This window comes from Anser cygnoides, chromosome 6, assembly GCF_040182565.1.
Source record: "Anser cygnoides isolate HZ-2024a breed goose chromosome 6, Taihu_goose_T2T_genome, whole genome shotgun sequence".
NCBI classification, from domain to species: domain Eukaryota; kingdom Metazoa; phylum Chordata; class Aves; order Anseriformes; family Anatidae; genus Anser; species Anser cygnoides.
This window is the reverse complement of record NC_089878.1, coordinates 11,408,998-11,432,201: the sequence shown is the minus strand read 5'-3', so window position 1 is coordinate 11,432,201 and position 23,204 is coordinate 11,408,998. Positions and strand designations below refer to the sequence as shown.

General features: G+C 52.2%; 1 protein-coding gene across 2 annotated transcripts; it reads right to left on the bottom strand.

Moving 5' to 3' along the window:
* Positions 1–5,186: 5,186 nt before the first annotated feature.
* ASB18 (ankyrin repeat and SOCS box containing 18) lies at positions 5,187–22,819 on the bottom strand. Of its 2 annotated transcripts, none has more exons than XM_066999211.1 (6): positions 22,600–22,819; positions 16,115–16,373; positions 14,898–15,165; positions 8,231–8,741; positions 7,532–7,645; positions 5,187–6,597 (listed from the first exon to the last, which is right to left on the bottom strand). In XM_066999211.1, exons 1-6 carry the CDS (start codon positions 22,633–22,635, stop codon positions 6,412–6,414), a joined length of 1,374 nt encoding a protein of 457 aa, XP_066855312.1. In that variant the 5' UTR covers positions 22,636–22,819; the 3' UTR covers positions 5,187–6,411. The 2 variants fall into 2 exon arrangements, with proteins under 2 accessions (XP_066855312.1, XP_066855311.1); XM_066999210.1 differs by lacking the exon at positions 22,600–22,819 and adding an exon at positions 18,587–18,776.
* Between the last annotated feature and the right edge of the window lie 385 nt (positions 22,820–23,204).

Genomic DNA, 23,204 nt, shown 5'->3' with positions numbered 1-23,204 from the left:
TTTGTTTTTTTTTTGAACTACTTTATTATTTTTTTAACTACTTTATTATTTTTTAAACTATTTTATTCACGCTTTTCTCTCCCTCTCCTTTTTTTTTTTTTTTTTTTTTTTTTTTTCCCCAATCTGAAAAGCCCCCAAATAGGCTCCATGTGGTTCTGGGTAAAGTCAGCCCCTGGCTTGGCTTTGAAATTGCTTCTGCAATTATGTAAAAGAGCCATTCAGCATCACGGCGGAATTAAAAGCGAGCGAGGCTGCTCCCTTTTCTCCGGCGAGCCTCTCATGTTGGCCGGCTCAAAGCCTTTCCAACACGACGTCTTTGCTGAGGACAAAAGGCGGAACAAAAAAAAAAAAAAAGAAAGAAAAAAAAAAAGAGGGGAGAAAAAAAAAAAAAAGCCCCCAAACTTGTAAATTGAACGTCAAGGGAACTTTACACAATTTCAAAGGCCATAAATAATGATAAAGGGACCAGGCGAAGAGGCAAACCCAGGCAATTAATGGAGGTTCCCAAGCAAAGATCAAGTGGTTTGGAAAATAAAATTAAATGAAAAAAAAAAAAAAGAAAAAGAAAGAAAGAAAGAAAAAGAGCTAAAAAAAAGAAAGAAAAAGGGGAGGGGGCTGCCCAGGGTGGGCCCCCTCCTCCCGGGACAACGGCACCGGCGGCCCCTTGGGGCTGGTTTTGGGGTGCCCTTGGGCACGTAGGGCTGGGGAGAGAAGAAGTGGGGGCCAAATCCTGCCCCGTGCTGCTGGAGGGCATGTGGGGTGAGGGGGGCACATAGGGAAAAGTGGGAGCATGTGGGGTGTGGGGGGCACGTAGGGACTGGGGAGCACGTGTGGCAATGGGGTCATGCACGTGGGGTGAGGGTCGAGGCGCCTTTCGCCCCCCCGGTGCCCTCTTGCCCGATTCCTGGCTGCGTTTTTTGGGCCTTGGCACCAAAACTTTGTCACGCCTGGGCCTGGTGGCGGCTTCGCTGCCCGGCCAGGCGTGGCTTTTGGGGTGCTGAGCTCCCCTCAGTGCCTCGGGCTGCTCTGGCCCCAAGTGTCCCATCTCCCCGTGTCCCATCCACGCACCGCGGAGGCCGCTTTGAGCACATCCTTGACCTCCATGGGCACGAACGGGGCTGGTGCCCACCACTCATCCCCCACCCCGTGACCCACCAGACGCTGGGGCTGACCCCAAAGCTGTGCTTGCTCCCCATGGTCCTGAGCCCACCCTACACCACGGTGGGGATCCTGCCCCCCGTCCCCCCCAAGATAGGAAAAACCCTTCTCCTTCCCTCAGCATCCAGAGCAGGCTCCGAAGGCTTGGGGAGAAGCAAATCTGTGCTGGCGAGTCGTCGTTTCAAAAGAAAATTTAAAAATTGAAAATAATAATAAAAAAAAAGAAGTCTTTTTTTCAGGAAACAGCCTTGGATGGAGGATCTGGGAGATAATTAGGCATGGTAATCTGCCGGGGCATGGAAATGTGTACCAACACCCAGCTCCTGCAGCTGTTTTTTATTGTCAGCCCTCTTCAAAATTTGCCCACAAACAAGTGCCTTTGCAAGACGGGCGTATTATTTCGGGCGAGAATAGGCTTTTGTTCGGCACATAATTAGCTGATTTTTCTCCAGTGAAGAAACGCCGGCGATCGCTGGCTGTCGGAGGAGCAACCGGAGCGTGGTCGTGCCTGGGAAGTGGGGCAGGCGGGCAGGGGGGACCCTCGGTGGGCCCCCACGGGCAGGCCCACGCAGCAGGGGCCTTTGTGGGGGTCCGAGAGTGGGCACAGGACGGGAAGGGATGTTTTTGGGGACCCCCGGCACGAAGGTGCTGCTCCAGGAGGGTCCCTCACCACCTGGGGTCCAGGCAGCCCATGGGGGGGTTTGCTCTCCCAAAAACCTTCTCACCAAGGGGTATGGGGTCGTGCTTTAAGCAGGAGGATTTTTTTGGGGGGGGGCTCCCACTCCAGCTGCTGCCCGGACAGGGGTAGAGACTGTGAAGTACATAAAAAGAGGATTTTTTCCCCAAAAAAGCCAGCACAGGGAGGAGATGGAGCTTTTTGGAGCAAGTAACCGTGGGTGCAGTGGAGGGGGAAACGCATTGGGGGGTGCTTGAGCCCCTCGGGGGGGGGGTTAGTGGTCAGGACCGCCCCCCCCGTGTGATCAGGACCCCCCCCAGTGTGGCCAGGACTCCCCACCCCATGTGCTGTGGGTTTTTTTGGGGTGTGTGGGGTCGGCTCCATCCTCCCGTGGGGGCTGCAGGTGGGGCAGGGGGCTCCTGCGTGGGGGCGCTGGGGGGCCCGATGGCTTTATCAGGGGCTTGTGGAGCCCCCTCCCCGAGGTGACTCCTGTGAACCCCCCCCCCCCCCCGGGGAAATGTTTAATTACACGGGAAATGTGAAAAAAAAAAAAGAATCCCTTTTCGCAGGGAGCCCCTCGGCTGGGGAGGGCGGGCAGGGCTGCGGCGGGGGGGGGGCGCGGGGTGCGGGATGCCCCACGCGTGCCCGTGGGGGGCTCCCCGGGAAGCCGCCCCCCCCCGTCCCTCCGCCCCCTCGCTTTGCAGGCGGGGAGGGAAGCCCTCGGTCGCTTAATCCCATTAAACTCCCTCGCAGGTTCCCGTTTGAACTCGTTTCGGGCTGGGAAACGCGCAACGCTCTTATTTTTTTAATTATTATTATTATTTTTTTTGGTGGCGATACGTTTGTCTTTTTTTTTTTTTTTTAGGGGCGTGTATTTTATTTTTTTTGGTGTGTGTATATGGTTTTATTTTACTTATTTATTTATTTTTATTTATATTTTCTTTGGGGTTTTTAACAAACTTGAAGGCGCCGCCAGGCGCTCCCCTCCCCGGGATGTTCGCTGTCGGAAGAGGATGCTAGAAGGAGGAAAACGACGCCGTGCCCGTTTTTCTTGCTTGAAAAGAAAGAGACCTGGCTTCGGTAACCCCGGTTAACAGCCCGAAATTCGTTCGGATGAGGGGACGCGGGATTTTATTTTATTTTTTCTTCTCAATTTATACGTGTTCCGATATCCGGAGCCAAAATCTTTTAGGAGCTCCGAAGGGGACCTTAGCGAAGCGCGGCGGTACGGAGGGCTCCTCTCCAGCGGTGTAAACCCGCACCCACACGCACGCACATTGCCGCTTTTCGGGCAACGTAGTGGAGAAACCTGCCGGTTTAAAACCCCGAGTAAAAGTCTAAAATATTCCCAGGTCAGGGGGGCACCGTCTCATTAAAACCACCACGGTCCTGAAACTGCACTGCAGACATTAAAGTGCAGTATTTTTCAATTAGAGCTGACGAATTCAATCAAAATTCCATAGATTAGGATGAAATGAGGCATGGGTCATTTACAGGGGAATTTAATTGCAGAGCCATTAGACAAATAGTATATTTGCCATTCTCACATTATCCATCATTTTAGACATCAATAGAAGGAACAGCATCTTTACTAATACAGCAGCACTTCCCAATCTCTGCCTGTAAACACTCCCTTTCCCCATAGCTCCTGATTATATCTGATTTCATTTAAAGCCATGGGGGATTATAAATGTTCATGCAATCAGGTTCATTAGGACTTCAAAAACCTCATTTCTGATTTGGATTGCTTTGCGGATCGCCCGCCTCGCTGCAGCGTGCGCGGTGCCTCCGCTTCTCAAATCAAACGCCGCTTCATTACCGGGGCCAGCTCGGGGCTTGATTAACCCCCCCCCACCGCATCCCCCCGACCCCACGCGTGTCCCCCCCACCCCACGGGACCCTCACGGGACCCCAAAGCCCATCCCCCCCCGACCCCGCGCCCCGGAGCCCCCCCGGACCCCGCGCCCCCCCCCCCCCCCGAGCCGAGCGTGGGAAACCCACGCGGGACTTTCCCACCCGTGGGAAACGATCGCGGAGCCGCCCCACGGGGGGGGTGCAGGGAGGGAAAACCACGGCCCCGCCGAGAGGAGAGGCGAGGAGAGAAGGTCCCTGATGTTTTCCCCTAATAGCAGCTCAGTATTAAGCGAGTCCCATAAAACACGCGCGTCCAGACAGACCTCGGGAAAAAAATAAAAAAATTAAAAATAATAATAATAAAAAAATAATAAAACCCCTCCCGGAAAGCCTTCATTTCACCCAAATGCCTCGTGTGCGCAGCGCTGCGTTAGCTGCCTCAGTAATTTAATTGGAATGAAACGTGAAAAATGTGTCATTTTTGAAGAATTTATGCATCGCTTCCTGGAAATCTCATTGTCTTAACTAGCAGCCTACTGCGTTCTGTTTAGCAGTCATAATCGCGTTTTTATGCGTCTCCGTATTACAAGTTAATGTGACCTCCTGTCTTTGGCTGCCGAAAAAAAAAAAAAAAAAACGAGCCCTTCCCATAACATCTGCATCAAAACAGGGCGCCTTTCCCCAACTTGCCAACTCTTCGCGGGGCCGGAGCATCCCACCCCGGCGGCAGGACGGGAAAAAAAAGGAAATAAAACCCAAAAAAACAAACAAACAAACAAAAAAATCAAAACCCAAAACTATCCCCCCCCCCCTTTTTTTTTCAGGCAGGGTGTTTTTCTTTTTTTAAAAAAAATATAATTATTAATTTTTATTTTTTATGTTTCTTATTTTGTTTTATTATTTTTCATTTTAATTTATTTCATTATTTTATTTTATTTTATTTTTTTTATTTTATTTTATTTTATTTTATTTTATTTTATTTTATTTTATTATTTTATTTTATTTTAATTTTATCTTATCTTATTTTATCTTATTTTATTTTGTGCTTTTATTTCCGTTTTTATCTTATTATTTTATTTTGCGTATTTATTTATTTGTTTTAATTTACCCCCCCCCCCCCCCCCCCTTGCAGCCCGGTGCCGGTGCGCGGCGCCGTGCCCAGCGCGCCCCCTGCGGGCCGCGGGGAGCCGCGCACCCGGCGCCGCGGACACGCGTGGGGACCGCAGCCCACGCGTGTCCTGCCCCTCCCCCCCCCCCACGACCCCACGCGTGCTGAGGTTTCTTTAAGGTTTCCCCATTGCAGAAATTATTTTTTTTCTTTTTTTATTTTCTTTTTTTTTTTTTTTTTTTTTCCATTTTCTCTTTTTTTTTTCCCTTTTCTTTTTTTTTTTTTTTCCTCCTTTTGATGTGGATTTTTTTTCCCCCAGCAGTAGCTGCAGGACAGCGAGCCCAGGTCATGTTTTTTGGGGGAGGCTGCGGGCACCTGGTGGGACTCTATCTCCATGCAAAGTCGCCCCATAGGGATGCAAAACGTGCCGTTCTTCCCGCACAAAAGATGAAAGCCTCATCAGAGGCACCAAAATTTAGGTTTAGCCAGGACCGGTGTGCTGTAAATCCCTTCCAATGCAGGGAATGAAACAAAATGGTGAGGTGAAGCTGCTACCGAAGCGGCAGGGTGCTGGGTCTCGGTGTGGGGCACCAAACAGCCCATGAGGGCAAGGGAGGAGCAGCAGGTGGAAAGTCGGGGAAGAATTTCCGTGCCCTCCCCATCTCCGTGCTGCCTGCTCCAGCCGTGGGTACCAGGGCTGAATAACCCACGTGTGAGTAGAGGAAGGGTGTGCCGACCACACGAAAAGGCTGCATTTCCTTCTGTTTTTAATTTTTTTTTTTTTTTTTTACTAGGGAGTAGTATAATTAAGCAGCGGAGCAATTTGGCGAGTGCCGTGGCAGAGCTGCTAACAGGAGGCCAGCTGCTCTTCCAAGGGGCACGTGCGCACGCTCGCTTTGGCACCATGGAAATTAATTTGGGGAGCCAGGGGGCTGGGAAAGAAAATCTCTGCTCTGGGTACCTTTCACCAAGGAAAATCAAGCCCCAGCTCCCCCAGGCTGTGCTCCTTGGATGCCAGTGCAATAGGCACGGAGGTGCCATGGTGAAATTGGGGCAAGATATGGCCAGCCCTGGCTTGGTGGCTGGTACACCAACAGCAGCCCACAAGGTTTCAGCTGATTTCGGTCCATTTTATGGTCTGTGTTAACGCCCCTGGGTAAAGCGTCCTGCTGGCAGCCTCCGTGCTGCACCCACAGAGGCAGTGCCGCTCGTCCTGGTCCCAGGGAGAGCCCACCCGAAGGGGTGCGAGGCCCCCGGCGGCTGGTTTTAGTGGTCTGCTGCTTGTGCTTGCCTCTGCACACCTGAGGAGCCCCGCCGCTTCATGAGAGCCTTCATAATGAATATTATTCATATCCACAGCGTACTTGTAGCAGCTACTAATCATTTTATTACTCTTTATAATCTATTTAAAGCACAATTAGAAAAAAAATCTATACAAAGTTACAGCTCGAAGCACATTTTAGTTATGTTATAAATCCCTGGAAAACAACAATCTATCATGAAAACAGTCGCTCCTTAGCCTGGCTGACAGAAATGGATGCTGCTGCAATACACCACAGGAGGATGAGTTAAGGGAGGGATGCTCAGCGGAGCTCGGCTGGCATCTCTCAGCCCTTCAAAACACGACTCCTTCGGGCTCCAGCAGCAGGTAGTCGTGCAAGGGCTTGGGCACAGGCAGCAAGGGGATCAGGCAGTGGCATTTGTTGCCAAACTTTTTCCGAATGGCGAAGCGACACAAGTGTTGCAGGCACCGGACTGTGCCCGACAGCCGGAAAAAGGACTTGTAGAATAGCTGGTGTTGCTGCAAAGAGGGAGGCAGAGAAAAAAAGTGAGCATCTGTTTTTTTTTTTTTTTAATTTTTATCTAGTTATACCAAGCAAGCCAGAGCTGGAGATCGAAGGTGAGGAGGTAAGAAATCCGTCGTTTGCCCAGGGCTTAGGGGTCCATATGCTGCTACAGCTCCCTGCGTGGGGAGGATGGGGACAGTTTTGTGTCCTCGACGAGCAGCAGCAGCCCTGAAGAGAGCCGTAGAGCTTTGCTTTTGCTTGACCCGCTCATTTCTCAGACGGGAAACATGAAGACAGAAGGCAGAAACAGGCTGTGCAGCCTCAGCCTTTCCCCGGCTCAGAATAAAATCATTTCTCACACCCCCCCAGAACATACTGAAGTGTATTATGTGCATTTCAGCAGCGGCCCTCTCGCGGACAGGCTACCCAAATTGCAGCAGGGGCAAGACGGGAATCCAAGTTACCTCAGCAGTGGGGTGGTCCTACTTGTTGCACAGCTGGGGACAGCTCTCAAGTTTTCTAAAATCAAGAAGAGCTGAGATGGCTCCTGTAGGGCAGCGGTCTGCCTCTCGGATTTCCAGACATTTATGTTGTATTTTTTCACAGGCCAATGGTGGTTTGGGGGCTGAGGGTGTTAAAGTAGTGCAAATCTGCTAAGGTGATGCAGGAGTGCTGTGTTAAAGTGGACTTTAACCATTAGAACTACCTTTTTTTTTTTTTAATTATTATTATTTTTTTCCTACCCAAGCTTCAAGAGTTTTAATTTCTGTCCTGGAACCTCTTTGTTTTGTTTTGTCTGGCCACCTGGAAGCTGCCCACTCATGATGGCATTTCAGTTTCAGTTTTCCTCAGAGAAGGATTTTATAGCATCGCCCCCAGATCAGGAGACCATCCCGGGGCCCCCATTTTGGTGCCATGGGGTGAAAGGCCCAGCCACACGGTCCTCACCTGCATCACCTCCTCCGGCACGACCTCGGCCCACTTCTCAGAGACAGGGATTTGCGAGTAGGAGTTGATGAGGACTTCAATGATCTCTGGCACGGCCGCGCAGGACTTGAGCACCTAGTGGTGGTCAAAGAAGCAGGCTTTGTCTGGATGCGGCACTTGCTTCTTGTTTACATTTTTGGCTTGTGCGTGAGAAACTGGGATAATATTTTCTTTATTGTTGGGTGTAAAATCAATGAGACGCACAGCCGTAACCAGACTGCGCTGATGGCTGGTGTGCCAAGGCTGTGACATTAGGATGCGAGGAAACAGCCTCATGTTGCACCAGGGGAAGCTTAGATTGGGCGTTAGGAAAAATTGGGGATGGAGAAGGGAGGTCAGGCACTGGAAGGGGCTGCTGGGGAGGTGGCAGAGTCCCCATCCCTGGAGGTGTTTAGGATTTGTGTGGACGTGGCACTGAGGGACATGGCTTGGTGATGGGACTCACTTGTGATCTTAAGGGTCTTTCCCAACCTAAGTGATACTGATAGGCAGGAAAAATCCTAGTTTCTATCCCTCATGCCATCACTATCCTCATCCCACCCTTGACCCCACCCGCCTTTCCCCAGGGCACACTGCATCCACCCATCCCTCACCCTCACCAACCCCAACCCCTCCAACCCCCCCCTGTTTTATTTACTCATCCCGTCACGCCTGGGGTACCTTGGCAAAGGCGGGGGGCCATATTTTTTGCGACCCGTGGTTGAGCAGCAGCTGCACAGCCTGGTGCGGCCTGCGCTCCCTGCGGAAGGCTGCGGCCTGCAGCGCGCAGCCCAGCGGCGAGAGCCCGTCGTAGTCAATGGCGTTGACGTCGGCCCCGCGCCGCAGCAGGAACCGTGCCAGGGCAGCGTTGGCAGCCCTGCACGCCTTATGCAGGGGGCTCCGGTGCCCCTCGTCGCGGGCGTCCAGGTCGGCGCCATGGGCGGCCAGCAGCCGGCAGAGCCGCAGGAGGTCGTCGTTGTCGCCGCCGGTGGTGTCGGGTGCGTGGCCGCAGAGGACACCCATGGCTGTCTCCTCCCGCACGCTGCGGGCATCCACCCGCGCGCCGTGCCGCAGGTAGAGGTGGGCATGGTCGTAGAGGCCGTGCCTCGCCGCCACGTGCAGCGCCGTCTCACCGGCCTCCTCGCTGGGCAGGTCGACGGCAGCACCGTGTCTCAGCAGCAGCTTGGCGCATCTGCAGGGAGAGGGGATGAGGAAGAAGAGGAGGAAGGTGGGGCAGACACACACAGTGTGGGTGCATTTTTGGGGAGTGGGCACCGGGTGGAGGGGGAACCGTGTCAGGTATGGGTTGAGGGTAGAGCTGTGGGGCAGAGGGGTGATGGCATCAAGGAGCAACCCTGCATTAACAAACTTCGTTCAGGCTCTGGGTGATGTCCCCCTCATGGCCCTGACCACCGTTGTTGGTGAATGGTCACCCTTGGGCCACTTGGACCACCAGGCCCCTGTCCCAGACCCAGCAGGAGATGGATGGAGGTCCTTGTCCCCGCTGTGCCCCTCCTAAGTCTGGCCCAACTGGTGAGGGATGCATGGGGCCATGGTGAGGACGTGGGGCGATGAGCCCCTTGGTGCCAGCCATGTGTCGGCTGCAGTTTCATCTCCCAGCACAGGGTGCTTTGGAGGAGATCAGCACAATCCAAAGCCTTGGTTGACGCCCATGCCTTGGGGCCACCCGGTCTGTCGGCGGTGGTAGGTGGGACTGTGGGAAACCCTGGGTCAGTCTGTGCACCCGTTAGCAGCAAGCAAATAACACCGAGATTCTCAGCTGCAAGCACCCACGCCACTGCCTCAACCTTAATCTGGCACGATTCATGTCAGGAATGGGCTGGCACGTGGGGAAGCCCTGGTAACACCTCCGTGCAGCTCCATGTGGGTTTGCTTTGGTATGAAAATTGCATTCCCCTGCTGTTAGGGGCCCAGGCACCTGCACTGGGCAGCAGGGCAGCACCAGGCACATCGCCCTCTGCTCCTTTCACACAAAACACCCAGTTCCCTTTGCCCTTGGGGTGCAGGCTGGGTTCCCATCCAGGAGAATGAAGCTGGGGTTTGTTTGGCACCCTGCTTTGGGGTGATGGAGCAGGAATAACTCCAAGATAAGCAATCCTCAGTGGTTGGTGGTGGGAAGGCAGCTGCAGGGTGGGTGAGACCTTGAAAACATTTTGAGCACGCACATTTCCCAAGAGATGCTCCCAGGGAGGTGGGAAGAGCGGTCCTCCCCCAGGTAGCATCAGCAGCAGGGAGGCAAGCAGCCTTCAGAAAGCTCTGGCCAGCTTTATTCTCCTCCAAAACACTTTTCGTCCTTCTCAGGGGTCTTTCAGGGCCCCCAGTGGGGATCAGAACAGGTAGTGAAGCAAAATGAGGGGGAGCAGCACGGGAGCAGAGCCCTGAACTCATCCCTCTGGCAGGAGGAATGGGGAGGAAGAGGAGCCCCGGTGAGGAAGAAGGGTGTGAGGGCGGTACTTGTTCTGCCTGGCCCAGATGAGTGATAATTTATGTGGGGAAAATAGTAATAACAGTAACAATATTGATAAGACAGATAATATTGATATTAATAATAGTGAATAACGATGATGATGATGATGATGATGATGATATAAAGGCTACTTGAAGCTCTCTGGGACCGCAGCACCTCAAGGCTCGACAGGCGTTGGGGAGACATTTCAGGATCTGAGCACACCTCCTCGGCTGCTTTCCCTGTGTGTCTCAAGCCCCATTTTGTGGGGAGAGCTGCAGCAGGACTGCGTGACCGGGCTGTTCCTGAAGCTTTGCAGGCTGCAGGTGCTGCCAGATGCTGCCCGTGCTCTCTGCTGGAAGGGATGCTGTGGGTGGGTTAAGTGCGGGGTCACATCAGCAACCGAGTCCCTGGGGCTGCAAACTGTGGCTTGGCAAAGAAGTCACAGAACTGCTGTAAAGATCACGAGGCATTAAAAGGACCCCAAGCCCCAGCCTTTTAGCTTGCCTCTTGGCTTTGAGGCTGAGCGTACGAGGTTTGGTTTTGAGGCTGCAGTGTGTACGAGAAGCTGACGCTCGCTATTTTCTCTGCGCTAGCCCACTGTTCCTTCACTGACGTCTGAGATTGTTCACCTAAAATAGTTGCTCTCCAAACTCAGACATTGCAAAAAACAGTCTGGCAATACAGGTGATGAGCTCAGGGGCTGGTCATCGCGCATACTTGTCTCTGTGTTGTGTTTTGGAAATGACTGAATTTGCCCAAAAGCTGTTGCACGTACTTTACAATTCCCCTTTCACTCTGAAATGTGCAGAATCCCCTTTTCAAGCAATGGCTTGTCTCACTCTTTTTTTTTTTTTTTTGGCTCTTGCAGTCTGCTGATGGTCAGTAAAACTTTGTTTTTTGCTGGAGCAAATCACACCTTGATTACCAGTCTTGCCTGTTCTTGACGGCAAGGAATTTGTAACCCTAATTATAATGACTCTGTTGGGACCTCTCTGGGTTGCCTTAATGCTAGCGTCATGTCCAGCTCTGACATCCTAAAATAATATGCTCTGGGTGAGCCAGCTAATGGCTCTGCAGGGAAAAAAAAATATTTCTGACTTGGGTGCAAAACATGCAGCATCCTTGTTCATGCTAGCAGGTGTGGGGAGAGGGGACAGCAGGGGGAAAGCCGTGCTGCAGGGGCCACATGCCATGGAGCAGGTGGGAATTGCAGGGAACTAAACTCCTCTCGACAGCCCAAATACTCATCTAGAAATATTGTTGTGGACTCCCCTCCTGGGAAAAGGTGCTACTTTTGCAGATCGGTGACTCTTGTTATTGATGGCTTCCTACCTCATCCAACCTCCCAGAGGAAGCCCAAGATGTTTTATTCCACATTTTCCCCCTGGATATGCTTCTCCCTCAGCACAGAAGGGAAGGTTGGTGAGGGGCTATAAATAAGGGGTGATCTCTTCTGGAAATCGTGGGCCCCTGTGAGGGGCACGCGCCTCCTGTTTCAATGTATGGGGCAAAAGCAGGTGCTGTTTAGCAGCCAGCCTGGGGCCATGGAGAGGGGAGATGCCATTCATGTTTGCTGGCTATATGCTCTTATTTTAGCCTCTAATCTCTGCTGCTGAACTCATACTTTCTAACGCTTTGCCAGCATTTCTGGCTGCTTGTTTTTTTTATTCACGCCGCATTGTTCACCATCGAAGCAGACTGAACTCCCATTGCATCAGGCTCAGTTAAACTTGCTGCTTTCTGGGGCTCCTCCATACCCTGTTTATCCAGGAATATTTGCAAGAAGACATGGCTTCAGTTCAGCAAGACTTAAAGCAAAGGAAACTGATTCCTTTTCCACCCATCCTGGGACCATCTATGGGCGGGCAGAGCAGCTCACCAGCATCAGCGATACCCCTGCAGTGAGCCCTTAGGAAATGCACTCAATGCACATCAGCCGTGCCTAATTTTGGCTACTTTCTGCTCCCTTCCTACCACTTTCTGACACAGTGGCAGAGGACGGGTAGCACATCTGGATGTCTCACCGCTTGTGCAAGCCACTCGTGCTCAAGCACACGCAGATTTGTGATAACTGCTGTTACCACAGCTCACCTTGCACTTGCTTCCTGGCTAAGGGCGATTCGGGCGGTGATGAAGTGGGAGAGAGGATTTGGGTTTTATTTTCCTTCTTCACCAGCCAATAGTGCAGATGCCAGTGCTGTGGGCACTCTCCAAAGGGCTCCCTTTTGCTTCCAGCCCTGGCCGCTGGCTGGTGGTGAGAGGGGAAGCCCCACGAACATCCACACCTGCGGGGTGGCTCCTCCTCTCCTTCCCCAAAACTTGAGATGGGTCCTGTCCCCCTGCCAGCAGGTGTGAGGACCATGATCCCTGGGAGCTGGGAGGTGCTGTCCTTGTGCCCCATGCCCACTTTTGGTCTCCTTCCTTCCCACTTGACACTCGACAGACAGATGGCTTTCCCTCATGGGGGGGCAAACTTTGCAGTGGCCCTAAGTGCTCCGAGTTTTGTGTTCTGGCAGCACTAAATGGAGCAGAGCACTCGGTTTAGCACTAGATGATGCTAAATGCTGCCTTTTAAAACCCACAGTTCTTTTTATTTATTTTATTTTATTTGCACTAACACCTCCTACACAAAGCCAAACTGGGCAGCCAAAGAGCCTCTGTGGTTTGGGAGCTCCAGTGTCCCGGTGGCATTCCCCTTCCAGCCATGGCCAACTCTGCCATCTTTTTTGCCAGGGGTGCCATGACAGGAGCTGGGGGCTATGTCATGTGCCCCCCACCAAGTTCCCCACATCTCCCTGCCACCCCGCCACGAGCTGAGGCTCTTCCTCTCCCCCTCAATCATTTTTATTGTAATTTTTTGGGGTGCCAATAAAGGCACTCTCCTTTAATCATCCCAGCTTTAGAGGGAAACGAGAGAGAGCCTGGGAGAGAGTGCAGTGAATTTAGAGACTCATCTTACCCCACCATGTTAATTATCTCTGCTGTAAAAAAGAGGTCAAGGAGAGGAACTCTACTAAATAGGACGACGTTGGCATGAACAGCTCCTAAAGTGAAGAAGGTAAGACTGAACTTTACTGGAACTTTTTTTTTTTAAATCTCTTCAAAAAGCTCCTAGATTAAAGCTCTGATATCCTTTTTGTTGAAATCTCATGGATTCTGAAGCTCAAATGGCTGGAAGGAAGCCCAGATAATTTTTTTTATCCCAGTCACTGAGAGGCTCAAAGGTTTTAAGTCCTGCCCCCATGGTGAATTGCCGAGTATATGGGAATACAGAAGAACCCGGCACATAGGTGTTCTGGCCATTGTTATCAAGAGGGAGAAAAATAAAATAGCTCTCTATGTAGGTCAATGACCTGCTCTTTATTGTCAGTAAAAAATTAAGGATGACCTAAAATCTACTACTTAAAAAAAAAAAAAAGGCAGGGTAAAGTAGTCTCCCCCTAATCAAAGAGGAAATGTTTGTGTTACCTAAAGCTTGACCTCCTCAGTCTCTAACTTTAGCAAAGTCTTTGCAATTGAAAAGCAGTGGTCGAAACCTCAAAACCTGTCTGAAATGTCTATTAATTTTTGATCTTCCAAGGGAGTTGGCTTAGTTATTGTAGAAGCCCCCGTAGCGCTGGGTAGCGTAGTTAAGGGTCTCTCAGCATTTCCATTATAAAGCCCCAATATTCAAGGGCTTATAACTCAGCTGTTTCCACGCCGTGTCGCCCCGGTCCCTGTGCTGCTGTTTGCTGGCTCACCTGCCATCCCCCTCTGCTGTTACAGGGGAAATAACATCCCGACTGGTGACGATGGGATGCTCCCAGCACTTTATCCGAGACAGACAGCACCTGTCTAGCCACTCGGACCTCTGTGGGGTGAGGGGATGGTTTCTGAGCCCTTTCCTCCTTTTCTCCAGGGGTTAGAGCAAGTCTGGGGCTCTTCAAATACCCCCCAAGGCTGATGCCATGGTTGGGAGACCATCGGCTCTTGCTCCACATTTTAATTCAAGTGATCCGTGTTGTGCACGCCGACACAGACCTCGCCACGTCAAGGATGCGTTTGATTAATGCTGGGATTTGGGCTGAGCGGTTAGTGCCTTTTGCCGTCTTGCAGAGGCTCTTATTTGTGCGATGGGTTTGAGATATTTATGTCTGAAAACCTTTTCCTCTCTGGCTGCCTTTCTCTTGCAGAGCTCCTGCTTGAACAGATATCTGACATCTGGCCCACAATACGTGGGATCTGTAGTGGGAACCTTGCCTTCAACACCTACTTCTATTTAAGCTCGCTGCCTGCCTAAAGGGGAGAGGTTTGAAGCCAGGGTGGCTTTTCACTGAAGCTGGCAGGCAATGAAATTCACTACAGCCCTAAGCAGTTTCATCAGGATATCAAGGGGCCGAGCTCTTTTTAAAATCCTGATTCCCTGGGCCTAATGATTCAGGCACTTAAAGTCCTACTGGGCTGAAACTAGACACAGGCGCGCGTGCACAAAGCCCACGGCGAGGGCAAACACGTGTATTTTTCAAGGCAACGTTTACGCCTGTGTCTGAAGCGCTGGCACCGCTGCAGGTGAACCGGAGCAGATACACGGGGTGATATAAACCGAGATAAACTGAGGTGGCCCGAGATGAGCCAAGGTAAACCCACAGAGCACGAGAGCGAAGCCCTCTCCCAGCACCGTGAGCATCCCCGTGACAGCTCGGACACTGCTGGTGGCAGTGAGGGAGGATGCCCTGAAGCAGGAGCTGAAATTTCGGCTGTGCTGAGCCAGGATGAGAGGCAAGAGCGGGCGGGTGGCTTTGCAGGGACCATGGCATGGTGCTGGCATTGCACATGGGGATGCACGGCAGGGTGCTTTTTTGGGGGATGAAATGGAACGGGACGGGGATCTCTCCTTACCCCAAGGAGTTGCGGGTGGTGCAGAGGTGCAGCGGGGCCAGCCCCTCGTCGCTCCGCAGGTTGGGATCTGCCTTGTGCTCCAGCAGCAGCTCCACGCAGTCCGTGTGCCCCCCCTGGCAGGCTTCGTGCAGGGGTGCACGGCCCCCTGGGGCCAGGTCGGGGTCCGCATGTCGCAGCAGGAGGTGACGCAGGCAGGCAGCGTGGCCACGGCTGGCAGCGATGCACAGCGGGGTGGTCAGCTCCTGCTTGTACTCCAGTGACCACAGCCCTGCGGGGACGAGGGAGAGGGGCTGAATGCACCGGGGGTGGCACAGGGGGGGTGCTTGTAGGGGTTTACAGCAGGGAGATGGGACATGAGGATGTTTTATGGCCCTGTGTTGGGAGCGCACACTGGGGATGGCCAGCTCCTTATGTGAATGGAAGATCTGAATGCACCACGTTTTCCTTTTTTAAAACCTCTCTCAAAACTTTGGGTTTTGGGAAGCATGGTTAAGGGCAGTGCCTGCTCCAAGCACTGTCGGCAAGAGACAGCAAACCTTGCCTGGTGAGCTCACATCAAGGAGCAGGATGTCATACGTCACCATCCCTTGGCTGCCCCCATCCCTGCAGGTATTTAGGGGATGTGTGGACATGGCACCGGGGGATGTGGCTTAGTGATGGGGCTCAGTGGATCAGGTTGACATTTGGGCTTGGTGATCATGCTAGGTGATGCTGTATTTCTACAACAAGGCACCAGTGCTTCCTCCGGCTAGGCAGACCAATGCCCTACCCGCCACGAGCTGCAGAAGGGACCCCATTTGCAGGCTCTGCTCCTTTCCCCTTGCCTGAAAAGCAGCCTGTGAGTTTCCCACCTACAGCAGGGCAGAAAGAGCTGGGCCAGCACCCCATTGCTGCCAGACAGGAGCAAGGTGATCTTTCCAAGCCACCATGTGAGGAATCTGGCTGCGAGCCCGCTTGCAAGCATGCCTTAAGCCGTGGGCCACCCCATCCCAGCCTGGAAGAATGAAGTGGACGCACGCGTTTTACATGTCCCTGCCCCTCTGGTGGGTTAGTATGTGCAGAAGAGAAGCAAGCAAAGGAAGCACCAAGCATTTTTGGGTGTGGAACTTTAGCCAGGAACAGCCAGCCTGGAGCTGGCTGCACCAGGGCAGCGCCTCTCCCGCTGAGGTTAGTCAATACCAGGGTTTGCTCCAGGCTGGCCTTTAAATAAAAGGTACCTGAGAGTCCGTAAGATGATTGGCTTTTCACCTGCCACTCCATCTCGTTTTTACTGATCTCAAACACCAGGTTGACGTCCTCATAGTATCTGTCGGTCAGCACCTCCAGGCTTTTCAGGTCTCCGTTGACCAGGGCTGTGTAGTACTTGTTGGCCAGAGACCTTAGCGGATGCTCCGAATCCGATTTGGGAGAAATCTGCACCTTTTCTCTCACGGGTCCTGGTAACTCTTCCATTCCAGTGCTTCCTGTGTACGAGTCCTAGCAGGGAGAATGGAGAGGCTTTTATAGTTCATTGTTTCCATTGTCCTGTCCTCATTGTCTAATTATAATCCAGTTAAGGCTCTATTGTTGTTGTATTTATAACGCCAGAGGGGTCAGATGATAATGGATACTTGATACAATGAGGGTCAAATGTGCACAGAGCTGTGTTGTGTCAGCACCTCTTTGATTAAATCACTGTTTTAATTGCAGGCAGCAGCTTGGGACATGCGTGTTTAGGCTGGGAGGGAAACTTTACCTATCACTTAGGGGGGAAAAAATTGAAATTTCGCCAGCTTCTCTCTGTCCAACCCCATATAAAATTGTCCATGTGCCCCTGAGTGCTGTGTAAGAGAGAAACTGACAAATTGCTTTTACTCTAAGATTATATACTTTTTCTGCTTTCCTTACCTGCTTGCAACCTTGCTGCATGGAAAGACTGCAAGGAAGGCATTGCATTCATGGGCAGTGCTGTGCAGCCCGGCACGCCGGCATCTCACCACAAGGATGCAAAGCACTTGGCAAAGGCCAGCGAGGTAAAAACCTCCCAGGGCTTTGGCCGGGCAAGCTGCTTTTCCCAGCAGAGCCTTGTATAGCAGAAAGAAAGCGCCTGGCCTCTGCTGCCATTTAAGCATGGGGCAGGTGCTGGGGTGGCGGCGAGCCCCCAAGCAGGGGCTTGTGGCTCAAGGTCACCCGAGAAGTCTGTGACGGTGACAATTATAGAGCTGGCATCCCGTGACCTGCTGCTGCATGGCTTCAGCATCATACTCCAGGCACGGGAGGGGGCAGTAGGGTGGTGCTTAGGGCTGGTGTAGCCTCAAAACCCCATCACCTCCCTTTTTTTTTTCATTTTATTCCTTTGGGCATGCGTTGCTATTCTGCTACCTTTTCTTTTTCGCTCCACTCACCCTTCAGGCACTGACTGACCACTAGCATGGTTTCGGTCTGAAGAAGGACCCGTTGTTATCCCCTAGGGTCCCTTGGCCACAGCAGGAGGAGGTTTGCCCCTTGCCTCTCCCCTCCACCCGTTAGCAGCCACACCGTCATAATTTGGCAGTGCCATGGAGGAAGCCTGGCTTCACGTGCCCCCACTCTCACTGCCCTCCCGAGGGCATCGCCTTCCCCAGCCTGCTGTATTTAGCACTACGTTAAATACTATTTTTAGTGTAGTCAATATTATATTTAGCCTGGACCTTCTTGGACGTGGGCTAATTTTGCAAGGGGTGTGCACGAGACACTACACTGCCATCGGGAGCGTGTTGAAACCTCCGCGACCCCTCCTGGCAAGCATCTATTTGCACTCATGCTTTGGGTCATGGTGATGACAGATTCAACATCATTTCTGGCAGGGGGGTTAAAAATTGCTGGGGAGAGAGAATTGGGCAGCCGGGACAGCTGGGATCACCTTATGAGTAGGGGGTGGCTCGATGCAGCGGGGATGGCCCCGGCCAGAATCGGGCCCCCAGCGGTGGGGAGCCCAAGGATGCTCACTCCATTAGCAGTAGCCTTGCAATCATTAATCTCTAATGCGGGGTAGTATCTTAACCTTCTTCCCGAATACGAATGTTTGCAGAGTACACCTCATTTAACAAAACATTAAGCATTTTACTTCCTCAGATCAAGTGTATCTATTAATAATGACTTAAATTGTCTGCGCCGGCTTCGCATTACGAGGAAAGCTCATTCCTGCCACATGAAGGAGCACAATATGCAAAACCAAAATGACTAAAGTGAGAGCTTGTTTCCCAAGTTATCGCCCTAAGCTGCCGCATAACAACTTAGTCGTAACATCGCGGAGAATTCAGACCCTGCTAACTTGTTCTGCCGACTCTGAAGGTTCAAAAACTGGGAGCTGGCTGCCTTAAAAATCGTCAGGGTCCAGATGTGCATGTGCCGAGAGCCCTGCCTGCTCCTGGCATTCCTGCCGTGATTTAAAGCTGCCCTCCGGGAGCGGAAAATGGCATTATGGGTTTTTTTTGTTGTTTTTTTTTTTACCCTTTCCAGCAAAATTTCAAGCGCGTGTGCGCGAAGCAGCCCCCGACACGGCTCTGCCTCCACCAGCCACAGACTGAAGCCCACGATGGACTTAAAGCTCTCCCCCTCCCACCCACCCCCTAAAAAATAGGAAAACCATCTGTCAGGGGGAAAAGAAAGCGTCCGAGCTCCCCACGATGGGTCCAAGGCTGCGCGCCCCAGGTGCCGTCCCAGCCTACCTTGTGGGGCTGGTGGCGTGAGGGCGGCTCTGCCCGCTCCCTGCCCGCCTGCCCCGCTCCCTGCCAGCCTGCCCCGGGTGCCGGCATCCTCCGCTCGTCCTGCGGGGCCCACTGCTGCCGGCCACGGGCACAACCTGCCAGGCAGATGTCTCCACCTTCATATCCCCTGCGCTCCTCGCCCCCATGTGACAGCACCGCTCCGGTGCCCCCCTGCCACCGCCGTGCCACGGGCAGGGGGACAAAGCCGCCCCAGGACAGGAGGAGCAGCTTTGCTGCAAACACAGCATCCCGGGGAATGATGTGCTCTCCAGGAGGCTGCATTGATTTTGTCTGGGGGTTATTGGAAATGAGATAATATTTAAATAGTGCCAGAGCATTCTCCTTTAAGAGCTCTATATAATACGATCAGGTATTCTGCACTATAGCAGCCCTGCTATCTCAAATGCAAATAACTCGATTCAATAATAATAATAAAAAACCTTTCCAGTTCTAACCACATAACATTGCAGCCTTATTTATTTATTTTTTAAGGTTGTCAATTAACTTGTAGACAGGAGTAGAAACCTGCAGCCATTAGCTGCACTAAAAATACCAAGTGCCAGCTTCCCCTGTCCCCCAGGCTGCCCTCCCCGCTGAAGAAATGCGGCTGTGTTAATTACTACGTGCGAATCCGATCCCGGTGTGCATCCTGTTTTAAAGGGAATCACATTTCCAAGGGGTGGTGGTGGCTGGGGGGTGGCCAGGGGAGCGCTACCAATTATTTAACCCCTAAGCAATGCGGCCGTGAAATGTCACACCGAGTGCTAGCACGGCAAACGACATCAAACTGACCTTCCATCGCATGGCCCCGGCACTGCGGCGGGTAATGGCATTTGCTAATTAGCAAGCGCACAGTGGTCTCGTCCCCCTTCCCGGCAGCAGCGAGGTCTCGTGCTAGTCAGGCTGGGTTATTTGTGGGATCACCTCAGGGGGGATGGCTGGAGCACGGGAAAGGTCTTGGTTCCCCCCCCCAGCCATGCGGCTCTGTTTGCCAAGAGCGAGGCACCGGTGTCTGTGCTGGGTGAAGCTGTGGGTGGAGGGCTGTGGGGTGGGCTGGCAGCGAGAGAAGGGGTTTTGGTGTTGCTAAAGCCATGTTTTGCTGCGTTTTGCTTCACCAAGGAGCAGGCTGCATGTCATTGCATGAGGCATTTTGGAGGCAGAGCCCTGGGCAGGTGCAGCTGCAGGCCTTCCCCATGTGGTTTTGCTCCCGAGCTGGAGCAGCTTTTGCCACCTGAAGGCGTAAAGCATTTGTGGAGGGAAGGTATTTAGAGATCTGAAAGTGTGTTTCCCGAGTGCACCCTAACGAGAAAGTTAAGGGGATAATTGCTTGCCCTCTGGGACACAAGAACAAACTCAACTATCCCTTTCTGGACGTATGCATTTCTGGGGGATTGATTTATTCCTGACCAGTGGACACATCTGAACTTCACTTGACAGCATTAATTAGTGGGGACTCGTCCCGATTCATTACAGATACGACCTCTCCTTGGCACAGCTGCACTTTAACGAGAGGGCCATCTGGTTTGCTTGCTGGTCCCTGCCCCTCGCTCACTGGCTACGGGCAGAAAACACCACCTCAGAAAATTATGGAGCATCAGGATGAGGCAGTGGGTTTGTGGGGCCGGCTGCGGCACCTGGGCCATCCATCAGGGCAAGCTGTCAGCAAGGTGCTGGCGTGGAGACAACCCAGCTTGGCAGTTCTTCGTCGTGTGGGGTGCACTGCATCTCCTGGACGGGGCTAGTGGAGCCCTCACTGTGCCCCCAAAAGCATCGTCCCCCCGGCTCCTCACTGGAGATGTCCGAGGGCACCGTGAATTAGAGCAAGGACGTGGACAAGTTACCCCAGCTTTGTGCAGAGAGCAGGGATGTTGGCTTCAAAGGGCTCGCTTGCTGTCTATCACTTGTTAATCCCTCCTGTCTAGTCGCTGCTCCAATTGCTCATCAGGAGAGGGCAGGATCCTGCCCAGCCCTTAAACCTGTGTCAGCCCCACGGGGGCTTGGCCGATCGCAGCAGCCTGAATGGCTCAGGCCCAGATCGGCTCGTGCTCTTCAACTCATTGCTCGTGGTGCTCTTCCTCTCCTTGTATTCCTTTCTCCTTACCCTCCATCCTTTTTCTTCCTGGAGTGCGATTGCGATTAATTTTTACTTAGAAAGCTCACGTCCCGCTCCATTAAATAGCCCTCGGGTGGGCAGGCTCGGCGGCTGCTCCTCGCTTTCCAGGATGAATCAGGACACCAGAAGCTGGGGCAAATGAGGATGCACCTGGGGCTGAACAACGGCACCCCTGGTTCTCTTCCGTAAGGGTTTATGGCTCTGAAACATGGGTGAAGACACTGCTGGAGGCAGCCGAGGGGCCAGGGACAACCCAAGCTGGTTGTCCCGCTGGTGTTGGGGAATGCCCCTTGCCTTGCTGCTGTCCTCCTGGGGACAAACAGCCTTGGCTCACGCCTTCTGTTTCCCCCTGGTGCCTTGGTGCATTTGGTTCTCTTGTTCGTGCTGCTTTTACACAATTTAAAGTGTTAATATTTTTAAGGAAACATGTCCCACCTATGGGAAACAACACAACGAGCTGGTTTGGTGAAGGCAAGCATGGGAGCTCACAGGGGAACACCATGAGGGTGCTCATTGCAGCTCTTCAGCTGCCCACCGTCATCTCTGGGTGCCTCAGCAATTCTAGGTGTCAAAAGATTAAAAAAAAAAAAAAAATAGTTCCCCTGTCCTGTGCGCAATGGTATTGCGGTCACGCCAAGTCTGCATGCCGTGTGTAGGAGCACCAATGCCGTGCTCTGGATTTTACCCTTTACCCACCAAATAAATACTTGTTCACTTATTAGTGGGAAAACCTGAGGGTGTGAAGTCTGTGTTCGGTACCACAGTCGGGGCGTCTGGCTGGAGGAAGCACCCTGCTTTGAAGAGCACAGCCCCATGAAGACTGGGATTGTGCAAAGAGCCCTAAATCCTAAATGATCTGGGGATCTTATGCAGCTTGTTATCTTAGGCATGTGCCTTTTTTTTTTTTTTTTTTTTCTGAAATCCCAGCAAGAAATAATCCTCTTTTTCTGGCCAGAATAGAAAAGGCTTGATGCCATGAGGAAAAATAAAAGGAAGCTCTACCTGGTGCTGTGATGATTTGCAAGGCTAGTGAGAGACTACACAAGGCGTTTTCAAATAGACTCCGATATTTTCAGTGCTTAAAGAGGACCAACTACGTTCCACCTTTTTTGAAGTCCTGATTTACAATGGGCCCAGGCTGAGTGCATTATAATTTGCTGCGAGAAGTTCCAAAGTCACAGTACTTTCAATAATGAGGAGAGAAACCCTAATATGATGAGACTTTCGTATTGTGTTTAATGAAAAGCTAAAAATGTGCTAATTTGTAAGTCCTGTTGTGGTAGTGGCATCAGAAGCTTTTGAAATGCATTACTGACTTAGGAAGTATTAAGAAAAAATGACATTTTGCTACTAGCAGAAAAGTCAATTATAACATTTCCACACTTTAGAAAATTGCTGATGCAGGATGGGAGTTAATAGAACAGTCAGTTTCACTTTGTATTACAGGATTTGGGGGGTTTTGCTGAGAAATGTCTTTTTTTTTTTTTTTTTTTTTTTTAATTCCAATGGCAACTTAAACAATAAACCACTACAAGAACCCTGTGGCTGGGTCTTGTCCCCGGCCGGAGTGTGCTGGGGGTGGAGGCATTGCCTTGTGTCGAGCCCCCAAATTGGGCTGAGCCCAGCACCATGCCCCCTTGGGGTGGGAGCACCGCAGGCTGCCCAGAACCGGGGTAAATCACCCTAAATAAAGATGTGAGCAGCTTTGTGAATGGCCTGATGGCCATTCCTCCTGGTGACAGATGAGCATGTGCCAAACCCGCCGGGTCCCCCGCGGTCTATCCCCAGCTCCTTGCAGAAGAGCCATGTTAATTTATTTAAAAGCGTTTAAACCAAGAAACTGAAAAACAGCTGTCCTTACCCACCGTGCTCCTGAAGGAGCCTTTCCCATCTCCATGAGAAGAAAATATTTCCGAAGCTCCTGGAGGCCAGAGGCTCGTGGAGGCTTGCAGGGATTGCCAGAGGGCTTCGGCGCTGGATGCAAAAGTCCCGACACCGGAGGAGCCGGCAGCAGCGCTCCCAACAACCCTGTCTCTAAATCAGCCTACCAAGGAAAAACAGCTCATGTGGAGTTGGCAGGAAGCAAGGACAAGTGTTGGCACTGCTTTTAACAGGACTTGCAGCGCCTGATTAAAGGGCTTTGGCCGTAGCGGCACAGCCTGAGCACTTGACATAAGCCAGGGATCTAATAATACCCAAGGCGCATTGTGAGAGCGTGACTTCATGGTGTCTGCTGCCTTTTTACCCAGCAAGGGACGTTTTTAGGGGCTGAAAGCTCACTGCCAGGCCAGAACCCCTGCTGGGGGCAGTCAGACATGGGACTTGCTGGTGAGGACGGTGCTGGGGTCTGCAGGAGCCCGGAGGCTGTGGAGCAGTACGGAGGTGGTGGGCAGCACCTCAGGCCCCCGCAGGGTGACAGAAAATTCCCTCAAAGCCTGCAACCACCCAGCACCTGGGTACCGTGGG

Excerpts from the sequence above, each read along its gene's own strand:
- ASB18 (XM_066999210.1), bottom strand. The coding sequence starts at position 18,673 with ATGCCGGCACCCGGGGCAGGCTGGCAGGGAGCGGGGCAGGCGGGCAGG. Across the intron at positions 15,166-16,114 it reads ATCATCTTACGGACTCTCAG|GGCTGTGGTCACTGGAGTAC; the intron begins GTACCTTTTATT and ends TCGTCCCCGCAG. Across the intron at positions 8,742-14,897 it reads ACCACCCGCAACTCCTTGGG|ATGCGCCAAGCTGCTGCTGA; the intron begins GTAAGGAGAGAT and ends CTCTCCCTGCAG.